General features: G+C 46.5%; 1 protein-coding gene across 1 annotated transcript in view; it reads right to left on the bottom strand.

Annotated features, from left to right (window-relative positions):
- The window catches only part of LOC148502694 (disintegrin and metalloproteinase domain-containing protein 23-like), a gene marked incomplete at its 3' end in the record, with an annotated part of 152,838 nt that overhangs the window by 48,402 nt on the left and 79,793 nt on the right, over positions 1 to 24,643 (bottom strand). Inside the window, exon 4 of the mRNA XM_088449486.1 lies at positions 11,810 to 11,873. Coding sequence (XP_088305612.1) covers positions 11,810 to 11,873 — 64 coding nt within the window. The remainder of the gene's footprint in view (positions 1 to 11,809; positions 11,874 to 24,643) is intronic.

Below are 24,643 nucleotides of genomic sequence, written 5' to 3'. Positions count from 1 at the left end.
AGGGTCTCACTTGTCGTAAGCCCCGGAGAGCTTCTGGCTCTGTCTGAGCTGGAAGCTCTCCACTGACATCACTAGTGATGTCAGTGGGGCCTCCCCCAAATGGTAGGCGTTCCCATGGGAACGCCTCCGTTTGGGTTGCCACCCCCCCGGCCCGCCTTCCAAACGGGGTGAGCTGTCAATCAACATCGACAGCTCGCCCCCTATGGATCGAGACCCGCTACGACCGGGTCTGAATGACCCCCTAAGTGCCGCTAAATGCTGCAGATATTTGTCCCGTGGGCCTGCAAACAAAAATCCATGCGTTTCGGAGTGATGCCGTTGGCAGCGTTTCCTTTTCGGTTACAATGGCAATTGGTCCCTTTGCGGCTAATTGAATTGAACCTTAGGGGTCTATTCATCAACCCTGAATTTCTATAAAAGTAGATAAAAATGAACATTCACTCCTATTTTTTTTAGAAATGAAGGGCCTGATTAACTACGTATCGCTATTCTGCTTATACGCACCACGCCACTGCGTTACTAATATCAGCTGTGTTATTTAAATGTTTGCATTCGCATTTTGATCGCAACTTGACATAATGACGCCCACTTCCCCTTACTCACATCCGTATACTAGGGCAACATAGATAAACAATCGGTAACATTGAGTAACATCGGACAGTTAGGGAAGACCAGACCTTATTCAGGAATTGCTTACTTCCGTATACTCTATGAGACCTCAAGCTGCGTCTGGTAACGCAGAGGCTAATTTATGCACGCCCCTACAGCGAGTAGTTCAAGCACACGCTCTTCGATGCATACACATGCGCAGTATGCAACAACCGACTGATTGCGTGCGTATAAGCAACTGCGTTCATTGTTGAATCAGGCCCTAAGCTGCAGGCTCATTTATCATTACTGTAATGAAGGAGATATCACCGATATCCCCTGGTTACAATTCTCCCCCATAATTTCCACAGTCCCCATACTAAAGCATGGGGACGTAGGAATTATGTAATTCATCAAGTTCTGAAATAGAATTTTTTACTGTACGCCACCCTGAGATGGCGTACAGCACCCGACACCTATCAGAAGGTGCCTTTTACACTGCACCTTGTGCGAGTTCATTCTTAAATTCAGACCTATTCATCATTCTTTGATTACTAAAGTATCACTTCCGAAAAGTTGCTATTTCTGAAATAGCAGCTTTTCGGCAGTGACACTTTAGTAATCAAGGAATGATGAATAGGTCTGAATTTAACAATGAACTCGCAGCAAGTTCAAAACTAAAGTATCACCAATTACATTTTTATCATGATGAATATGGCCCCTTAGAGTGATGAGTAATTCCTGGCCATTAATAATGGCTAATCCAGGCATAATATATTTGTTAGTAGCTGGTTGGTAGCCTCTGCAGAACGTTGGTGCATATGCAGAACGGCCAACTGTTGCGTACTGTGCATACTGTGCGCGGCGGTCGCACTTCGATTACGGATGCACCGTGGAATCCATTGCAGAGTGAGTGACAGGCAGACAGCATTTGAGGGTGGTGACAGGGGAGTGGTCAAAGAGACGCAGGTGTGCCTGTCCGTTTGAATGCCGTTGCATGGGCGTACATAAATTAACCAAATAAGCCTGAGTACTAACTGCGTGCAACAAGACTTGCAATTTCACAAACAGGTCAGAGCTTCTGTAATTGTGCCTGACGAGCCGATGTTCTCAGAAGTACCCAATGTATACACAAGACTGTGAGGTATTACAGATGTGAGACAGCAGTAGTGGGTGTCTCTAAGCTGGCTGAGCTGTGGCTGATGTTAAAGATCTATACACAGGACTGTGAGGTATTACAGATGTGAGATAGCAGTAGTGGGTGTCTCTATGCTGGCTGTGCTGTGGCTGATGTTACAGATGTATACACAGGACTGTGAGGTATTACAGATGTGAGATAGCGGTAGTGGGCGTCTCTATGCTGGCTGTGCTGTGGCTGATGTTACAGATGTATACACAGGACTGTGAGGTATTACAGATGTGAGATAGCAGTAGTGGGTGTCTCTATGCTGGCTGAGCTGTGGCTGATGTTACAGATGTATACGCAGAACTGTGAGGTATTACAGATGTGAGAAAGCAGTAGTGGGTGTCTCTATGCTGGCTGAGCTGTGACTGATGTTACAGATGTATACACAAGACGGTGAGGTATTATGGATGTGAGAAAGCAGTAGTGGTGTCTCTATGCTGGCTGAGCTGTGACTGATTTTACAGATGTATACACAGGACTGTGAGGTATTACGGATGTGAGATAGCGGTAGTGGGCGTCTCTATGCTGGCTGAGCTGTGGCTGATGTTACAGATGTATACACAAGACTGAGGTATTACGGATGTGAGATAGCGGTAGTGGGCGTCTCTATGCTGGCTGAGCTGTGGCTGATGTTACAGATGTATACGCAGAACTGTGAGGTATTACAGATGTGAGAAAGCAGTAGTGGGTGTCTCTATGCTGGCTGAGCTGTGGCTGATGTTACAGATGTATACACAAGACTGTGAGGTATTACGGATGTGAGATAGCGGTAGTGGGCGTCTCTATGCTGGCTGAGCTGTGGCTGATGTTACAGATGTATACGCAGAACTGTGAGGTATTACAGATGTGAGAAAGCAGTAGTGGGTGTCTCTATGCTGGCTGAGCTGTGGCTGATGTTACAGATGTATACACAGGACTGTAAGGTAATACAGATGTGAGAAAGCAGTAGTGGGTGTCTCTATGCTGGCTGAGCTGTGACTGATGTTACAGATGTATACACAGGACTGTGAGGTATTACAGATGTGAGATAGCAGTAGTGGGTGTCTATGCTGGCTGAGCTGTGGCTGATGTTACAGATGTATACACAAGACTGAGGTATTACAGATGTGAGAAAGCAGTAGTGGGTGTCTCTATGCTGACTGAGCTGTGGCTGATGTTACAGATGTATACACAGGACTGTGAGGTATTACAGATGTGAGATAGCAGTAGTGGATGTCTCTATGCTGGCTGTGCTGTGGCTGATGTTACAGATGTATACACAGGACTGTGAGGTATTACAGATGTGAGAAAGCAGTAGTGGGTGTCTCTATGCTGGCTGAGCTGTGGCTGATGTTACAGATGTATACACAGGACTGTGAGGTATTACAGATGTGAGAAAGCAGTAGTAGGTGTCTCTATGCTGACTGAGCTGTGGCTGATGTTACAGATGTATACACAGGATTGTGAAGTATTACAGATGTGAGAAAGCAGTAGTGGGTGTCTCTATGCTGGCTGAGCTGTGGCTGATGTTACAGATGTATACACAGGACTGTGAGGTATTACAGATGTGAGATAGCAGTAGTGGGTGACTATGCTGGCTGTGCTGTGGCTGATGTTACTGATGTATACACAGGAATGTGAGGTATTACAGATGTGAGATAGCAGTAGTGGGCGTCTCAATGCTGGCTGAGCTGTGGCTGATGTTACTGATGTCTACACAGGACTGTGAGGTATTACGGATGTGAGATAGCAGTAGTGGGTGTCTCTATACTGGCTGTGCTGTGGCTAATGTTACAGATGTATACACAGGACTGTGAGGTATTACAGATGTGAGATAACAGTAGTGGGTGTCTATGCTGGCTGTGCTGTGGCTGATGTTACAGATGTATACACAGGACTGTGAGGTATTACAGATGTGAGATAGCAGTAGTGGGTGTCTCTATGCTGGCTGAGCTGTGGCTGATGTTACAGATGTATACACATAACTGAGGTATTACAGATGTGAGATAGTAGTAGTGGGTGTCTCTATGCTGGCTGAGCTGTGGATGATGTTACAGATGTATACATAGGACTGTGAGGTATTACAGATGTGAGATAGCTGTAGTGGGTGTCTCTATGCTGTGGCTGATGTTACAGATGTATACACAGGACTGTGAGGTATTACAGATGTGAGATAGCAGTAGTGGGTGTCTCTATGCTGGCTGAGCTGTGGATGATGTTACAGATGTATACACAGGACTGTGATGTATTAAAGACGTGAGAAAGCAGTAGTGGGCGTCTCTATGCTGGCTGTGCTGTGGCTGATGTTACAGATGTATACACAGGACTGTAAGGTATTACAGATGTGAGATAGCAGTAGTGGGTGTCTCTATGCTGGCTGTGCTGTGGCTGATGTTAAAGATGTATACACAGGACTGTGAGGTATTACAGATGTGAGATAGCAGTAGTGGGTGTCTCTATGCTGGCTGTGCTGTGGCTGATGTTACAGATGTATACACAGGACTGTGAGGTATTACAGATGTGAGAGCAGTAGTGGGGTCTCTATGCTGGCTGTGCTGTGGTTGATGTTACAGATGTATACACATGACTGTGCGGTATTACAGATGTGAGATAGCAGCAGTGGTGTCTCTATGCTGGATGAGCTGTGACTGATTTTACAGATGTATACACAGGACTGTGAGGTATTACACATGTGAGATAGCAGCAGTGGGGTCTCTATGCTGGATGAGCTGTGACTGATGTTACAGATGTATACACAGGACTGTGAGGTATTACAGATGTGAGATAGCAGTAGTGGGCGTCTCTATGCTGGCTGAGCTGTGGCTGATGTTACAGATGTATACACAGGACTGTGAGGTATTACAGATGTGAAATAGCAGTAGTGGGCGTCTCTATGCTGGCTGAGCTGTGGCTGATGTTACAGATGTATACACAGGACTGTGATGTATTAAAGACGTGAGAAAGCAGTAGTGGGCGTCTCTATGCTGGCTGTGCTGTGGCTGATGTTACAGATGTATACACAGGACTGTAAGGTATTACAGATGTGAGATAGCAGTAGTGGGTGTCTCTATGCTGGCTGTGCTGTGGCTGATGTTAAAGATGTATACACAGGACTGTGAGGTATTACAGATGTGAGATAGCAGTAGTGGGTGTCTCTATGCTGGCTGTGCTGTGGCTGATGTTACAGATGTATACACAGGACTGTGAGGTATTACAGATGTGAGAGCAGTAGTGGGGTCTCTATGCTGGCTGTGCTGTGGTTGATGTTACAGATGTATACACATGACTGTGCGGTATTACAGATGTGAGATAGCAGCAGTGGTGTCTCTATGCTGGATGAGCTGTGACTGATTTTACAGATGTATACACAGGACTGTGAGGTATTACACATGTGAGATAGCAGCAGTGGGGTCTCTATGCTGGATGAGCTGTGACTGATGTTACAGATGTATACACAGGACTGTGAGGTATTACAGATGTGAGATAGCAGTAGTGGGCGTCTCTATGCTGGCTGAGCTGTGGCTGATGTTACAGATGTATACACAGGACTGTGAGGTATTACAGATGTGAGATAGCAGTAGTGGTGTCTCTATGCTGGCTGAGCTGTGGCTGATGTTACAGATGTATACACAGGACTGTGAGATATTACAGATGTGAGATAGCAGTAGTGGGTGTCTCTTTGCTGGCTGTGCTGTGGCTGATATTACTGATGGATACACAGGACTGTGAGGTATTACGGATGTGAGATAGCAGTAGTGGGTGTCTCTATACTGGCTGTGCTGTGGCTAATGTTACAGATGTATACACAGGACTGTGAGGTATTACAGATGTGAGATAACAGTAGTGGGTGTCTATGCTGGCTGTGCTGTGGCTGATGTTACAGATGTATACACAGGACTGTGAGGTATTACAGATGTGAGATAGCAGTAGTGGGTGTCTCTATGCTGGCTGAGCTGTGGCTGATGTTACAGATGTATACACATAACTGAGGTATTACAGATGTGAGATAGTAGTAGTGGGTGTCTCTATGCTGGCTGAGCTGTGGATGATGTTACAGATGTATACATAGGACTGTGAGGTATTACAGATGTGAGATAGCTGTAGTGGGTGTCTCTATGCTGTGGCTGATGTTACAGATGTATACACAGGACTGTGAGGTATTACAGATGTGAGATAGCAGTAGTGGGTGTCTCTATGCTGGCTGAGCTGTGGATGATGTTACAGATGTATACACAGGACTGTGATGTATTAAAGACGTGAGAAAGCAGTAGTGGGCGTCTCTATGCTGGCTGTGCTGTGGCTGATGTTACAGATGTATACACAGGACTGTAAGGTATTACAGATGTGAGATAGCAGTAGTGGGTGTCTCTATGCTGGCTGTGCTGTGGCTGATGTTAAAGATGTATACACAGGACTGTGAGGTATTACAGATGTGAGATAGCAGTAGTGGGTGTCTCTATGCTGGCTGTGCTGTGGCTGATGTTACAGATGTATACACAGGACTGTGAGGTATTACAGATGTGAGAGCAGTAGTGGGGTCTCTATGCTGGCTGTGCTGTGGTTGATGTTACAGATGTATACACATGACTGTGCGGTATTACAGATGTGAGATAGCAGCAGTGGTGTCTCTATGCTGGATGAGCTGTGACTGATTTTACAGATGTATACACAGGACTGTGAGGTATTACACATGTGAGATAGCAGCAGTGGGGTCTCTATGCTGGATGAGCTGTGACTGATGTTACAGATGTATACACAGGACTGTGAGGTATTACAGATGTGAGATAGCAGTAGTGGGCGTCTCTATGCTGGCTGAGCTGTGGCTGATGTTACAGATGTATACACAGGACTGTGAGGTATTACAGATGTGAAATAGCAGTAGTGGGCGTCTCTATGCTGGCTGAGCTGTGGCTGATGTTACAGATGTATACACAGGACTGTGATGTATTAAAGACGTGAGAAAGCAGTAGTGGGCGTCTCTATGCTGGCTGTGCTGTGGCTGATGTTACAGATGTATACACAGGACTGTAAGGTATTACAGATGTGAGATAGCAGTAGTGGGTGTCTCTATGCTGGCTGTGCTGTGGCTGATGTTAAAGATGTATACACAGGACTGTGAGGTATTACAGATGTGAGATAGCAGTAGTGGGTGTCTCTATGCTGGCTGTGCTGTGGCTGATGTTACAGATGTATACACAGGACTGTGAGGTATTACAGATGTGAGAGCAGTAGTGGGGTCTCTATGCTGGCTGTGCTGTGGTTGATGTTACAGATGTATACACATGACTGTGCGGTATTACAGATGTGAGATAGCAGCAGTGGTGTCTCTATGCTGGATGAGCTGTGACTGATTTTACAGATGTATACACAGGACTGTGAGGTATTACACATGTGAGATAGCAGCAGTGGGGTCTCTATGCTGGATGAGCTGTGACTGATGTTACAGATGTATACACAGGACTGTGAGGTATTACAGATGTGAGATAGCAGTAGTGGGCGTCTCTATGCTGGCTGAGCTGTGGCTGATGTTACAGATGTATACACAGGACTGTGAGGTATTACAGATGTGAGATAGCAGTAGTGGTGTCTCTATGCTGGCTGAGCTGTGGCTGATGTTACAGATGTATACACAGGACTGTGAGATATTACAGATGTGAGATAGCAGTAGTGGGTGTCTCTTTGCTGGCTGTGCTGTGGCTGATATTACTGATGGATACACAGGACTGTGAGGTATTACAGATGTGAGATAGCAGTAGTGGTGTCTCTATGCTGGCTGAGCTGTGGCTGATATTACTGATGGATACACAGGACTGTGAGGTATTACAGATGTGAGATAGCAGTAGTGGGTGTCTCTATGCTGGCTGTGCTGTGGCTGATGTTACAGATGTATACACAGGACTGTGAGGTATTACAGATGTGAGATAGCAGTAGTGGGGTCTCTATGCTGGATGAGCTGTGACTGATGTTACAGATGTATACACAGGACTGTGAGGTATTACAGATGTGAGATAGCAGTAGTGGTTATCTCTATGCTGACTGTGCTGTGGCTGATGTTACAGATTTATACACAGGACTGTGAGGTATTACAGATGTGAGATAGCAGTAGTGGGTGTCTCTATGCTGGCTGAGCTGTGGCTGATGTTACAGATGTATACACAGGACTGTGAGGTATTACAGATGTGAGATAGTAGTAGTGGGTGTCTCTATGCTGGCTGTGCTGTGGCTGATGTTACAGATGTATACACAGGACTGTGAGGTATTACAGATGTGAGATAGCAGTAGTGGGTGTCTCTATGCTGGCTGTGCTGTGGCTGATGTTACTGATGTATACACAGGACTGTGAGGTATTACAGATGTGAGATAGCAGTAGTGGTGTCTCTATGATGGCTGTGCTGTGGCTGATGTTACAGATGTATACACAGGACTGTGAGGTATTACAGATGTGAGATAGCAGTAGTGGGTGTCTCTATGCTGGCTGTGCTGTGGCTGATGTTACAGATGTATACACAGGACTGTGAGGTATTACAGATGTGAGATAGCAGTAGTGGGTGTCTCTATGCTGGCTGTGCTGTGGCTAATGTTACAGATGTATACACAGGACTGTGAGGTATTACAGATGTGAGATAGTAGTAGTGGGTGTCTCTATGCTGGCTGTGCTGTGGCTGATGTTACAGATGTATACACAGGACTGTGAGGTATTACAGATGTGAGATAGCAGTAGTGGGTGTCTCTATGCTGGCTGTGCTGTGGCTGATGTTACTGATGTATACACAGGACTGTGAGGTATTACAGATGTGAGATAGCAGTAGTGGTGTCTCTATGATGGCTGTGCTGTGGCTGATGTTACAGATGTATACACAGGACTGTGAGGTATTACAGATGTGAGATAGCAGTAGTGGGTGTCTCTATGCTGGCTGAGCTGTGGCTGATGTTACAGATGTATACACAGGACTGTGAGGTATTACAGATGTGAGATAGTAGTAGTGGGTGTCTCTATGCTGGCTGTGCTGTGGCTGATGTTACAGATGTATAAACAGGACTGTGAGGTATTACAGATGTGAGATAGCAGTAGTGGGTGTCTCTATGCTGGCTGTGCTGTGGCTGATGTTACTGATGTATACACAGGACTGTGAGGTATTACAGATGTGAGATAGCAGTAGTGGTGTCTCTATGATGGCTGTGCTGTGGCTGATGTTACAGATGTATACACAGGACTGTGAGATATTACAGATGTGAGATAGCAGTAGTGGGTGTCTCTTTGCTGGCTGTGCTGTGGCTGATATTACTGATGGATACACAGGACTGTGAGGTATTACAGATGTGAGATAGCAGTAGTGGTGTCTCTATGCTGGCTGAGCTGTGGCTGATATTACTGATGGATACACAGGACTGTGAGGTATTACAGATGTGAGATAGCAGTAGTGGGTGTCTCTATGCTGGCTGTGCTGTGGCTGATGTTACAGATGTATACACAGGACTGTGAGGTATTACAGATGTGAGATAGCAGTAGTGGGGTCTCTATGCTGGATGAGCTGTGACTGATGTTACAGATGTATACACAGGACTGTGAGGTATTACAGATGTGAGATAGCAGTAGTGGTTATCTCTATGCTGACTGTGCTGTGGCTGATGTTACAGATTTATACACAGGACTGTGAGGTATTACAGATGTGAGATAGCAGTAGTGGGTGTCTCTATGCTGGCTGAGCTGTGGCTGATGTTACAGATGCATACACAGGACTGTGAGGTATTACAGATGTGAGATAGTAGTAGTGGGTGTCTCTATGCTGGCTGTGCTGTGGCTGATGTTACAGATGTATACACAGGACTGTGAGGTATTACAGATGTGAGATAGCGTAGTGGGTGTCTCTATGCTGGCTGTGCTGTGGCTGATGTTACTGATGTATACACAGGACTGTGAGGTATTACAGATGTGAGATAGCAGTAGTGGTGTCTCTATGATGGCTGTGCTGTGGCTGATGTTACAGATGTATACACAGGACTGTGAGGTATTACAGATGTGAGATAGCAGTAGTGGGTGTCTCTATGCTGGCTGTGCTGTGGCTGATGTTACTGATGTATACACAGGACTGTGAGGTATTACAGATGTGAGATAGCAGTAGTGGTGTCTCTATGATGGCTGTGCTGTGGCTGATGTTACAGATGTATACACAGGACTGTGAGGTATTACAGATGTGAGATAGCAGTAGTGGGTGTCTCTATGCTGGCTGTGCTGTGGCTGATGTTACTGATGTATACACAGGACTGTGAGGTATTACAGATGTGAGATAGCAGTAGTGGGTGTCTCTATGCTGGCTGTGCTGTGGCTGATGTTACAGATGTATACACAGGACTGTGAGGTATTACAGATGTGAGATAGTAGTAGTGGGTGTCTCTATGCTGGCTGTGCTGTGGCTGATGTTACAGATGTATACACAGGACTGTGAGGTATTACAGATGTGAGATAGCAGTAGTGGGTGTCTCTATGCTGGCTGTGCTGTGGCTGATGTTACTGATGTATACACAGGACTGTGAGGTATTACAGATGTGAGATAGCAGTAGTGGTGTCTCTATGATGGCTGTGCTGTGGCTGATGTTACAGATGTATACACAGGACTGTGAGGTATTACAGATGTGAGATAGCAGTAGTGGGTGTCTCTATGCTGGCTGAGCTGTGGCTGATGTTACAGATGTATACACAGGACTGTGAGGTATTACAGATGTGAGATAGTAGTAGTGGGTGTCTCTATGCTGGCTGTGCTGTGGCTGATGTTACAGATGTATACACAGGACTGTGAGGTATTACAGATGTGAGATAGCAGTAGTGGGTGTCTCTATGCTGGCTGTGCTGTGGCTGATGTTACTGATGTATACACAGGACTGTGAGGTATTACAGATGTGAGATAGCAGTAGTGGTGTCTCTATGATGGCTGTGCTGTGGCTGATGTTACAGATGTATACACAGGACTGTGAGATATTACAGATGTGAGATAGCAGTAGTGGGTGTCTCTTTGCTGGCTGTGCTGTGGCTGATATTACTGATGGATACACAGGACTGTGAGGTATTACAGATGTGAGATAGCAGTAGTGGTGTCTCTATGCTGGCTGAGCTGTGGCTGATATTACTGATGGATACACAGGACTGTGAGGTATTACAGATGTGAGATAGCAGTAGTGGGTGTCTCTATGCTGGCTGTGCTGTGGCTGATGTTACAGATGTATACACAGGACTGTGAGGTATTACAGATGTGAGATAGCAGTAGTGGGGTCTCTATGCTGGATGAGCTGTGACTGATGTTACAGATGTATACACAGGACTGTGAGGTATTACAGATGTGAGATAGCAGTAGTGGTTATCTCTATGCTGACTGTGCTGTGGCTGATGTTACAGATTTATACACAGGACTGTGAGGTATTACAGATGTGAGATAGCAGTAGTGGGTGTCTCTATGCTGGCTGAGCTGTGGCTGATGTTACAGATGTATACACAGGACTGTGAGGTATTACAGATGTGAGATAGTAGTAGTGAGTGTCTCTATGCTGGCTGTGCTGTGGCTGATGTTACAGATGTATACACAGGACTGTGAGGTATTACAGATGTGAGATAGCAGTAGTGGGTGTCTCTATGCTGGCTGTGCTGTGGCTGATGTTACTGATGTATACACAGGACTGTGAGGTATTACAGATGTGAGATAGCAGTAGTGGTGTCTCTATGATGGCTGTGCTGTGGCTGATGTTACAGATGTATACACAGGACTGTGAGGTATTACAGATGTGAGATAGCAGTAGTGGGTGTCTCTATGCTGGCTGTGCTGTGGCTGATGTTACTGATGTATACACAGGACTGTGAGGTATTACAGATGTGAGATAGCAGTAGTGGGTGTCTCTATGCTGGCTGAGCTGTGGCTGATGTTACCACATTTTCGCAGACTCATTGTGTACGACTACGCAGCTGCGATCAATGCTTTATCAGGCCCTCTCTCCTTTATCTCTGCTATAGAAATATTGGTCTATGGCTGTGAGCATCATGTCTGTGATACAATGTAGTTACGTTACCTTGTTTAGTTTGGGCTGTCCTTCACTGTACTCAATCTCCACGTAATCTGAGGACAAGAGGCCACTGCAAGAAACGAGAGAGAACAATAGATAATATTCATACACAAGGACACTGCCAGTGTTAGACTTGTCATACACTATCCTATTATATACCTGTTACTACAACTATTACTATTATTAGCATATTCTGCAGCATGTTACATTGGGAAGAACAGTATTAAACAAGGGTGGGTGCAGACAAACAGGGAAGAGGGTCCTGCTCGCCATCTTCATTCTGTTTAGAAACAGGAATATGTACACAGTGGAAATAAATGAGTCGGTCACACATCTGTGTCGGCTGTTTGAGTACAGACAGAGGATAAATGTAAGTTCTGCATGAATTGTATAGATAAGTGGTACTTGGTACAATCAACAGGGTAGTGTTGGCAGACCATGTGGAGCTCATGCTCCGAGTGCCGACATTGACAGAGGGTGTCGGCCAGGGAGTACTGTGGCGCACGCAAGCAGAACCGCCCCTGACGGATCACAATCTGAGACCCACTATCAGGGGGCGCGGGGACGATATGATGCGATTCCTTTCACTGTGTCGTTTTAGCTCTGCTCTGGGCGCCATGACGCCACGCCACGCCTCTGTGTACAATACTTTATATAAGAGAGACAAAAAAATCAAAAATAGATAAGCTCCTGGTTTTTTTTACACATTTTTTAAAAGATATTATACTGTAGAAACTGAGTCATTCAATTTACTATACTACAAATTGTAGCAGGTTCTTTCTGTACCCTGCTTGTGCCTACCGGCCCACCATTCCGCCTCTCCGGCCAAAAGAGGAGAGTGATGCCCGATTCTGAGATTGGCGCAAATCCCGTCGCAACTGCGATTCCTTACGCAGCGGACTTGCAAACGTTTGCTGATGACTCAGCTGCCGTTTTGTGCGGCTTAAATCTCTGAAGAGTAGTAAGGGCTCCTGTCTCCCTGTATACCTATCCCTCTGTGGTCAGGTTATACACTATGGGCCTGATTCAGAGCCGCTCGTAAGCGGCCGCTCGTTCGCTCCGAGCAATGTTTGCCCAACTACGCATGCGTACGGATCGTTATACGCATGCGCGAACCAGTCAGTGCGGCCGAAAATCGTTTGTTCGCTAAATAGGGAATGCCTGATATTTTGAGTGACAGGAGGAGGCGTATGTGGGTGGTAACAGGGGAAGGTGCTTGAAAATGGGGAGTGGAGATCCGAACGCAGGCGTGCTTAAAGGTCAAAACGGGCGTTTTAAGGGTGTGCATAATTAATACAGCGGCGTCATTGACCACGTCACTGGGTTATTTAATAGCCAGAACTGCTCGCAAGATTGTGGTAAAAAAACAAGCACAAGAATAGCGAGCAGTTCATACGCTGGTCGATGTACTCGATTAATCTAATAAATAGCGGACATGACGTAGGATGCGAGCGGCCAGGGGGCGTATTTTTCCAAAAAACGACCGCGTTTTGTTCGCTCGTTCAGACCTAGAGGCGTGAACAGACTGCAAAGAGCGAACGGTTCATTTGAATAGCCACCCCTATTTTCTGGACGAGCGAGCGCTAATTGCGTCCGGCTCTGAATCAGGCCCTATGCTCCTTCCTTCCGACTGGAATATGGTTTGTTGAACATTAACTGCCCATTGTTACAGCACTGAATATTTCTGTGTGCAGGTATTTGTGTTCAGAAGTACATTTTATTTCTAATTTATCTTCTGACAGTTTAGTAAAACCCTTGCCTGTAAAGCCTCGCTTATTGTGGGGTGAGGTCACATTCATTTACTCCCCCTTTTATTGAATACAGTAGTTTACCCAACTGGTGTGTGAGGACTGCCCTGGATTGTGGTACCAGGTTTTCCAAGGGCAAAACAGCCTGGGATGGGGGTACCTCAGTGTTGTGTAACTGCAGGACTTTCTCCTCAGGCTCCGTACCACGATGGGCTCTGTGTCTGGTGTTTTCGTAGATTTGCAGCCAGAGTGTCAGTCAGCCATGACTTCCACCTGGAACTGGCCTGGACTATAGGTAAGGTATGGCACACAGATGGCAACCCCAGGGCCCGCTCCCCCTACTAGTATCCCTTCTAGGGCCTAGCTGGGTATCTTACAGCATTCTGCCTTAGGAGCCCTGGATGCAGCCCATCTCGCTTTAAGCGCAGGTGTCTGCATCTTTCCAGCAGAGGCTGGACAGGACTGCGCTTCAGGCACCAGCCTAGATAGTGCCGCGTCCCTGTCCGGTCATCTGAAGTTCCTCAGCTCACTGAGGAACCATTACACAGATGGTGTAATGGTTGGCATTACTGCCTCACAAGTGAGATAGTGGGGTTGACTCCCACTATGTTCCTAACTGTGTGGAGTTTGTATAGTCTCCCTGTACTTGTCGTGGGTTTCCTCCATGTACTCTGGTCTATATTCTCTACACTATGTCTAATATTTCAGTTGAGACCTTCGTCTATCCCATACCGCATCTCGATGTAGCCGTCCATTTTAACGGGATAAGAGCTGTTCTTCACTTAAAGTGCCCGAGGCCTACAGCCACACCACCGGAATACACCACCAGATATTGTCTGATCTCGGAAGCTAAACAGGGTCAGGCCTTGGTTAGTACTGGGAATAATTGGTGGCTGTTAGACGAGCTCTCTGGCTTGTCTAATATATGCACTGGCTCCCTCAGCGGTGGTGAACATTAGGGGACCAGTGAGTGCTGTGGCAGGCTCAAGGATTTGAACCATGGAGAGTGGCAGTTGGTGGCTGCATTGTGGTCAGGTGGGAGTGGATCTGTATGGGGAGTATGTGTTTTACCAGATTCCCATTGGTTTTTCCCAGTGACCGGAAGGCTTCTCCCCTGACAGGAGCTCTGTGGGCGGCAGAAGAGGGCATCCAGTCACTTGGGGAGACCAGTGGATACAGATATAGAGGACCTCTTGTCAGTCTTCAGTTATAGCCAGCGTTAGTGTATGGTACAGGCCGTTAGTCCTGCATTACTGTCCACACACACCCCAAGAGAGGGACAACACCAAAGACAGTATAAACTTTTAGCTGGACAAATCGTAGCCTAAACTATTTGACGCCTGCCAGGACAGCAATGTTAATAACACAGAGTGAGGAGTTACTACTATAATCTAACAGAGAGTCCCTCTAAAGGTGGTCACACATTGGACGACATGTCAGCCGATCCGGCAGATTGGGTCGACATATCGTCCGCATCGGCAAATTTGTACCCACTATGGACGACCATGCACACTGCTATAGGTCGTCCACCGGGGGCATTCAGTCGGCCTGCACGTTGGGCCGATGGAACGACCCAGCTGTCGACGCCAGGCAGGTGAATGGAGCCGGGGCCTGGCATTTTTGGCGGGCAGGCAGGCACCGAACAGCGTAATGTTTTTCACACAGATGACAGTTGGGAGCTGATTGGCTGGAGCACCATTATCATATGCAAAAAGTTTTGTCACTTAGTTCCCAGTCAGAACAGAGAGGTTATAGTGTTCAGCCCTGGCCAAGGAACAGTTCCAGAATCTTATTAATATCTTCTGAGCCAGCGAACTCATATAATAATAATAATATTAAGCCATAAGCTCCGTATACATGAAGAGATCAGACAACGATCAGATATTGTTGTCTGATCGTCTAGCATGTGCTGGATGTTCGATATCGAACATCCAGTACATGCACCAACCCCCAAACTATAACGACCTATAGTAACCAGGCTAACCTGGTCAATATCGAACAGGTTGGCTTGCATGCACGGGCAATAGTCGATATCGATCATCCATGCCCACGCATTGACCGTCGTTTGGGGGTTGGAAGGGCCCAAAAACAGGACGATATGATCAATAACGATATGATCAATATCGGTATCGTTCATATCATCCTGTTTAATCGTACCATGTGTACGCACCTATAGACTTTGTGGAGCGCAGTACTAAAGAAACTTTGTTGCTAATTGCTTGGATGTTTACATAGAAACAATTGAGCTAACATCAGTGTGTTGCGACTGTTTCTATGCAAAATTTTGGGGTCAATCCATTTAGGGGCAAGTTTGCAAGTGTGAGTTTGTCTCATGAAACTCACACACTACTCACGAATGCTTGCTACCGAGACTCAAGCAATCCAATTAGGAATGCCAACTGGCACTACTCGCATTGAGGGCGTGCAAATTCCCTATTGCTTGCGACTTGGGAGAAGTGCATGAAAAAGTGGGGAGACTCTCCTGGACCGCAAAAATATATAATTTTGTTAGCAGGACAATATAGAAGGCTTTTTGTGGGCAGACGGAAAGTACTGGAGGTTTTTTAAATGCTGTTAAATGGCTGATTTGTGCTTCTTTAAAAAATATATTTAAAAAAATTATTATTTTTTGTTTAATCTCAAACGAACTGAATGAAAAACGCAAAAAAACAAAAATAGGAAAAAGGGTGATTTTGGAGTCATTTGAGGACACTAGTTTTTTTTTTTTAATGTAATGCAATTAATTTTCCATTCAAAAATAATGTAATTAATTTTAGGATGCCTAAATGAACGAAAAAGTTGATTTGGGAGTACTTTGATGCCATTTTGGGCTAATTGGAAACTTCTAAATACCTAATTAGTCATTGGGGGGGGACTGTTTAAGGGGTACTGCACTGTGTCCCGACATCTGTACCATAAAATAAGATTTTCCCTACCATCTCACACCCTCAGGGAGGTGCACAAAAAAAAATCACGAGTTTCCTCTGAAAAAAAAATCTGAGTTTGGAATTGAATTGCAACTGCAATGCGCAGTGCACGTTTGCCCTGAAAACAGCTCGCACAAGCCAACTCGCACCTAATTGGATTGCCCACTAATACCCCTCTTACACCTTTTAAACTCGGGTTATTGCAGGGTTAACCCGGGTTGCTTCTAGGTGTAAAAAGTGCCAGGGTTGGATAACCCAGGTTGAGTGACCCGGTAATCCAACCCAGGTAATTTGCAGGGTTTAACATGGGAAATACCTTTGAAACCCTGCACCTGATGTCATCTCCAAGCGTCCACTGCAACGCCGGAAGAGCCGGCTCACTGCATACCTGGCTCCAGTGTGAACGGCCGCAGTATGAAAGGCTTAAATTCCGGGTCCGATCCGGATTGGATCCCTGTTCCAACCCCCGGGTCAGATCCGGAACTTTGGTGTAAAATAAGTAATAATACAGTTTAGTCCTTAATTCAGCACAGTTTAGCAAACACGGGACCTGCTGTGTAACATATATAAATCTCAGGTACCGTAACGCTGATAAAGAGTCTAAAAGTAGGATATACGTTCTGGGGAGCGCACCACCGAGCCCCATCGTACTGAAGAGAGTTATCTTTATGGGGCCCCAAGGTTACAGGTAATATATGGGACTACCTTGTCCCTTGTCAAATATTGTTGACACTGTGATCTGTTATTGTGTAATGCTTTAAAATTAAATTGGTCGTAAGTATGAGAAATTTGTTTTGCTATAGAAGTGATTTATTATAGGGACATTACAACTGCATAAGTGTAATATTACAAAGCGTTCATTGTAAGGTACAATTGTTTATGCAGGTCTACCAGAAGTTCTCTCAGCCACAGAAGTCTACTCAGTGCATTTTCCAGTTAAATAAACAGTATAAAACTTTATTGTGGTGAAAGTTATTAGACATTGTAATATTTTCTGTGTGCAACGATCTTTCGTTTTTTTTGGGGGGTGCCTTGTGCCAGGAGCAAATCCAGGGGCGGCGCAATCGGTATGATCAATCCCATCCCCCCCCCCCCCCCCACACTGCCAAAGGAGACCGCAGACTCCCTGGGCTGAGGAGTGACACTGCCGGCCACTGACATGTAAGGGAGAGAGGGGGCGGGCGGAGGACGTGGGCCAGGCCCCTTCATCAAGCCCAAGCCCGGATAATTAGTACCCACTCCCCCCCTGGTGTCCCTGGCAGTGAGACCTGCGCTGAAGTGGTGGAACAGATTAATAAGTCTGTTAAGGAAGACACCTCACAACACAATACTACTTTCATGAGTATTACATATTTATAGGTGATTTTCTGTGTGATTTGCAAATCGGGTATTTACTAAATGCAAAATCAACTATAGAACCGAATCCCATCCAAAAATCGACCATACATCGATACATTCACATAGACCAGTACATGATTCTCTTATTTAGTAAAAATCGGATTGAGAATCGACTTAAAATTGGCAGAAAAATCCCCAAATAAATAGACTACTTAAAAAGCCAGGTGATTTTAGCTTCTAAACACCATTCTATTGCTAAGAACGTAATTCTGATGCCTATAAAAGGATGTGATGCACTGTGGCTGCACGTTACCTCCTGACACCAGTTCCTGCTGCATAATTCCCTTCACCTGTTCCTTTGATGCTGTGTCAGATGTCAGAAAAACGTCTAACACACTGGCGCTTGTTGCGTTTTAAATGCCCGAAAGCATTCACTGCATCAACTGCTGCCTGCCATGTGGCATGCTTTCTTCTCGCAGAAGTGCGTTGGGCCCAGCGACCAAATGACTCCTCAAAATTAGACAACAAGGAGTTTACCGAGGCACAATCCTACCCAAAGTTGAGGCTCCTCCCCCCGAATCGGAGTCCTAGCCCTCTACCTCCTCCATCACACTGTCCTCACCAACTGGATCCCTCTCCTCCGCCTCCCTATCCTCTCCTGCCCTACTCCTGGCAGCCTCCATAACAAAGAGAAAAGTAAATATGCAAACTACACTTATAATCTAACACAAAACTTAAACACACACACTCCCCAGGCCAGGGTCGTATCTACAATGGGTGCAGGGGGCCCCCGCACCGCACACCCTGCACCCATAGTATTACTTACCTCTCCGGAGTCCCACGTCGGAGCGGGTGTCCAGCGCTGCGAAAACGACTGTAAAATGGTCATTTTCCTGTCGTTTGCGCATGCGCAGTATAGGGAAAATGGTCGCCGCGGCCATTTTCCCGGTGACCAGCGCATACTTTATAGAGTCTGGGGGCACTCTAGTGCCCAGAGTCTGTAACTCCGGCGCTGGCCGCGCACAGCTCAGTGCGCTGCCGGCCGTCGGACAGAGAGGAGGGGGCCCGTGTCGGAGACTGCACACGGGACCCTTCCTCTGTAGAAATGCCTCTGCCCTAGGCACACACAGAAACACTGACAGAGACTAAATAAAAGAATAGACTAGACATAAAATAAGACAAGCTTCAAAATCACAATAATAATAATAGAGAAACTCACCGGACAAAAGGCTCAGGGCCTGATTCAGAGCCAGACGCTATTTGCGCTGGCTCGTTCAGAAAAACTGGCCGGCTATTTAAATTGAGCGGTCTGTCGACGCCTCTATGTCTGAGCGAGCGAACGAAACATGCGCTCGCTATTTTGTAAAGACGCCCCCTGGCCGCTCGCATCCTACGTCATCTCTATTTATTAGATTAATCGAGTACATCGAAAGGCGTCTGAACTGCTCGCAGTGCTTGTAGTTGGATTTTCCTACCGCAATCATGCGAACAGTTCAGGCTAAGAGACAACCAAGTGACGTGGTCGATGACGCTGCTTTGTTAATTATGCACACCCTTAAAACGCACGTTTTGACCGTTTGGCACGCCTGCGTTCTGATCTCCACTCCCCGTTTTCAAGCACCTTCCCCTGTTACCACCCACAAACGCCTCATCCTGTCACTCAAATTAGCAGGCACTCGCTATTTTGCGAGCACTCGATTTCCAACCGCACTGACTGGTTGGCGCATGTGCATTACGACCCATACGCATGCGCAGATGTGCGAACATCGCTCGGACCGACCGAGCGGCCGCTTACGAGCGGCTCTGAATCAGGCCCTCAGTCATCACTATGTAAGCACCTGTATGAAATCACCTCTCTCCTCCCTTTCAGTTTGCTTGAGAGTATGCCATCATTTCTATAATGAGTGTCTGGGGCTTACAGTGCATGTGCAGTGCTGTCTCCTTTGGCAGTACGGGGAAAGGTAAGGGGGGGGGGCGATCACACTGATCGTGTCCCCCCTGGATTTGTCCCAGGCTGACCCACCACACCCCTATGTTTTACCCAATAGGTGTACATAAGGAAGTGTTTATTGATTTTGTATGCGATTTTGTGGGATGGGTACAGGATGCCGACGCTCATGATCTCGGCGGTCAAAATCCCGACGCCGGCATCCCGACAGGGTTAGGATACCGACACCTCCCCCTCTCCCTAACCTCCCCCACTAGTGCCTAACCATAACCTCCCCCTCCTGAAATCATAAACCTAACTCCTCCCTTAGTGCCTAACCCTAGCCCTAAGCCTCCCCCTAACCCCGCTACTTACCTTCAGTTCGATTCTAAGCTCTGGCATCCCCGGGATATTAACCACATCCCGATTTTGAAGTGCACATTCCAAATCGGGCATTTTTACACTCATAAAAATCGCCCCACATCGCATTCAACATCGATTTAAAAATCTAATCTAGTAAATGATGACTGGTGATTTATACAGTAAATTTTGAGTCGATTTCAGTTGACTACAATCAACATAAAATCGACTCGACTCAAAAATCGACCTTTAGTAAAAATACAGTACCCTTTAAGTGGCCCGAAAAAGTGGTTGTGGCCTTGTGACAAGGGACTGGTTTCATGTGAAATGCCATGCCCCCAAGCCACTCCCACCAGAAGAAAAGGGGGGACCCTGGAGAAGGGGACCTCCTGGGATGAATGGGGAAGCACTGTGACTGGGTTGGCTGGGGGGTCTAAAGGGGGGGCAGTGGGTTGGTTAGGGAGGAAAGGGGTGAGACACTGAGCTGGCTCGCTGGGTGACACTGAGATGGGGGGGGTCAGTGAGATGGTGGGGGACACTGGGCTGGAGAAGGGAGATAAGCTGGGATGGGGAGATTGTTGGGATGGGGTCACTGGGCTGGGGGGAGAGGGGGACACTGGGCTTGGGGTATGGGAGCACTGATCTGGTTTTGGTGCTGAAGTAGACCGCGTACCTGGCCCATGCAACAGGCAGACCGGCCCCACAGTCCCCTTGGCCCAGTGGGAATCTTCTCTGTAAATTGTAAGGCCAATCCGCCCTTGCCCTTTAGACACTTTCACTTACAATCTGAGTCTAGTCTGTGTTTTATAATAAGCCTCAGGGATGTGTGAATTAGATGATGCACACGTAGGGAAAGTATGCCTACTTAGGAGCACTCTGGAGCAACTTCTAATGCTTGTAATGAAGATAAACTTGGACAACAGGAGCCCCAAAAGATGAACTGGCCATTTATTTTAAAATAAAAAAAATTGTTACAAATTTCATCCCCAGGCGGCGATGTAGTGATACATAATAACTTGAAGAGAGCTGCAATTTTTCAGTGTGACCTCCATTGTGGTCAAAACAATTTCCATTAAAAGAAAAACATTCTCTGTAGCAGGACGTAACATGGGCGGAATAGCCAGTACATTGCGTCAAGTACAGTATTTCAGATACGACAGGTTACTTTATGACATCCTTCATGATACATCTAGATCTTCAAAGAAAAAACTTGCAATGTAAAGTCACATGGGGTAAGGTCTAGTGTCTGAAAGCAGCAACTGATGACCCGTTCTTGGGTAATGTGTTGCCTTAGCATTTGTAGCGCATCGCCAACTGGTTACAAAATTTTGTAACAAAATTATATTTTTCAATAAATGACCAGCACACCCTCCGAAGTACCTCTTGTCCAAATTTATCTTCATTAGGAGCCTTAGAAATCGCTCCAGAATGCTCTAAGTAAGGGTGCTGCTTTTGTGCAGGCAGCCCTGTATTTGAAGCTATAATATATGTACATTTTTTAAATGGAGACTGGTACGTGCAGAAAACCTACATTTATAAGGACATGTCACATTCTAGGCCAGCGGCGGAACTACTGGCGGTGCAGCCGGTGCCTTGCACCGGGGCCCGCCGTGGTGCAGGGGCCCATAGCCGCCAGCACCCGCCACCAGCATTTCCCAACAGGGTCGCCATCAGACACTAGTCCCGGGCCCTGACAGAGGGGAGCCCGGCAGCAGATCAAGGACCGGCAACCAGACAGAGACAGCAGGCTGATTTTCAGATGTAATGCCGACCGCGGGCCAAACACAGCTTGAGGACCGGTGGCCACTCTTGATTGGCTCACGGCTGCGAGCTGTCAGAGGGAGGCGGAGCCTAGCGACTGGGAGACCTGGATCAATAAAGTTTACTTTGATGCTGGTGCGCGACGTCACGCTGCAGGTTGCAGGGAGGACTGGAGCCAGGATCAAGCTGCCCGGGAAGAGGAACAGCACAGGAGACAGCAGGTAAGTGTTGGCTGAGGGGGGGAGCCATGGTATGGGAGGGGGCAAAGCTGGAGATGAAGATGTTGGGGGGAGGGACTGGAAATTAAGATGCTGTTGGGAGATATGGGCTGGGAGGCCCAGGAGCTGGGGCCTGTTAGGCACGGAGGCTGAGGAATGCGAGACACAGGGGCTGAGGGATGCGAGACACAGGGGCTGAGGGATGCGAGACACCGGGGCAGGGTTTGAAGATGGGAGTCGCAGGGGCTGGGCCTGGGGCTGGAGCTGAGAGACGCAGTTGATGGGTTTGGGGCTGAAAGACGCAGGGGCTAGGTTTGGGGTTGAGAGACGCAGGGGCTGGGTTTGGGATTTAGAGACGCAGTGGGTGGGTTTGGGGCTGGGAGACGCAGGTGAAGTCTTACCCATCTGAACTACACATTGGGTAGTGGTGGTACTTTATGTGGAAGTGGCTATATCAATGTATTTTATGTAAATTATACTTTTTTTAATGTATTTCATTTACATCCTGCTTTTCCAACTTATTTTATGTGAACATAATGTAATTATGTACATATAGGCGGCACTCCAGAGACTTCTACCTTCGTGAACAAACGTGTTTTATTTTAAAAATTTTGAGATTACATCCCCTTCATCAGGATACACACACGGGGGGCCCAAAACATATTCTTGCACCTGGGCCCACCACTCTCTAGTTCCGCCACTGTTCTAGGCACATGGGATACAGATGCTTTATCTCACACATAATTACATCTCCTTTCCATGTTTGGACAGTGCACACTATAGAGGGATCTATTTACTAAGCCTTGGGTGGAGATAAAGTGGATGGAGATAAAGTACCAGCCAACCAGATCCTTACTGTTATTTTTCAAACACAGCCTATGACATGACAGTTAGGAGCTGATTGGCCGGTACTTTATCTCCGTTCCAAGGCTTAGTAAATAGACCTCAGTGTCCTCTAGGGGCGACGGTAAGGCGTGGAAATATGACAGGCAGCAGCAGAACTCGGCCTGTTAGAGGGAAGAACTACACAGATCCAGTGATAAGCCTTAATAAGCTATAGGAGAGTTCTGTAAGCAAGAACATCAGTAGTTACACGTGTGCCAATAAGCCCCCCAATTACTGCCTGTGGTCTTGGATAAAAAGGACCCCCGATACGTTTATTTTATTTATTTTATTTTTTACACCTGCAGTCATGAGCTCTACAGTGAAACAATGCAAAGTCGTCCCTCTCTTGACCTGGGCTCCTGTATCTGTATCTGAATATACTGTGTAGCTCTCTCCGTAGGAACGCAGTAAACATTCCCACTTTTACATACATACAACTGCTGCTCCTCTCAAACAATAAAACAATGTCATTAAGCCCTTTTTTACAGCCCACCTTGAAATGACGTCACCGCTGCAATAAGTCAACTTAATACTGGTCACGTGTCCCATATAATAATATTTTCTATGCGTGTATTCATCAGCAGCCGATGACCGTGACAGTCCTTCACCATTTATCTTAGCGGACCCTCCTTCCGCTGGAGTCCAGCAGAGACCGCCAAAAGGAGGAGCAGAGATGGCAGCAGCAATGACAGCTGAAATCTCTGGACTATTCCAGTAGATTTTCAAAGAACCGTGCCCTTGGCGTGATGACCCCCCTCAGTCCTACTCCGTCATCCCCCACTGCCTTCTCAAACGCTGCACTGTTCTGTATTTGTGAGAAGAAGACTACATGCGAGGAAGCAGCAGCGAATCTCAATTGCAGCCATCCGTAACTGCAGCTCGGAAACACTGAAAGCTGAACTTTACCTGCTGTTTTCAATACCTGAGGAACTTTGCCGATGACACACGAAACGTGTATGAGTGGAGAACAAGTATTACACAATTTCGGGAGAAAGGGACAATATTAGCTGCTGATTCAGTGTTCCTGAGGAAAGACAGACTTGCGAATCCTCTGTGTATGCAGCAGGTGCCGTCTACTGGGATCCTATAACACAGGGAGTCACAATGCCAGAGAACGGAAACTACATCAAATACTGGTGTGTGAATGAGAAGATTTATGTCTCAGCTTGAATCAGAGGATTCACATCTTTTATGTACTTTTTCATCATTTAGAACAGTACAGAGCATCACCACTTAATTCACATAGAATATTTTCATCACTTTTCTAATTGTTTGTTTATTATTTATGTCATTTTAATTCTTTCACATTTCATTAACACTTATTGATTTATCCTTACACATCTATTCTTTACACTTCACTATCACCTTTTTTCCCCTTTTCGTGTGATGCCCTGGGGATGGTCCTTGGCTGGAATTTTTTGGGGTACCCTGCTTCTCGGACGTGAACCCCTTAATGTTAGGGACACCAGTATAGAGGAGCCTTGACGATTGGCCTGGCGCTTGTTCATATATTTGCAAATGTATGTAACTAATACCTCTGGATCTCTATTATTATGTAGGATTTAAGTATTTTTTTTTATTTTTCTACATCCACCACTGCACCCAGAGAGTCCTTACACATCTCCCTTATGCCGCCCGCGTCCTAATGATGTGGGCAGGATGGAGAGAGAATACCG

This window comes from Taudactylus pleione, unplaced genomic scaffold (assembly GCF_031769625.1).
Source record: "Taudactylus pleione unplaced genomic scaffold, aTauple2 ptg000486l, whole genome shotgun sequence".
Classification (NCBI taxonomy): Eukaryota; Metazoa; Chordata; class Amphibia; order Anura; family Myobatrachidae; genus Taudactylus; species Taudactylus pleione.
Note: the sequence above shows the minus strand (reverse complement) of the source record. Positions and strands in the feature narration are given on the sequence as shown.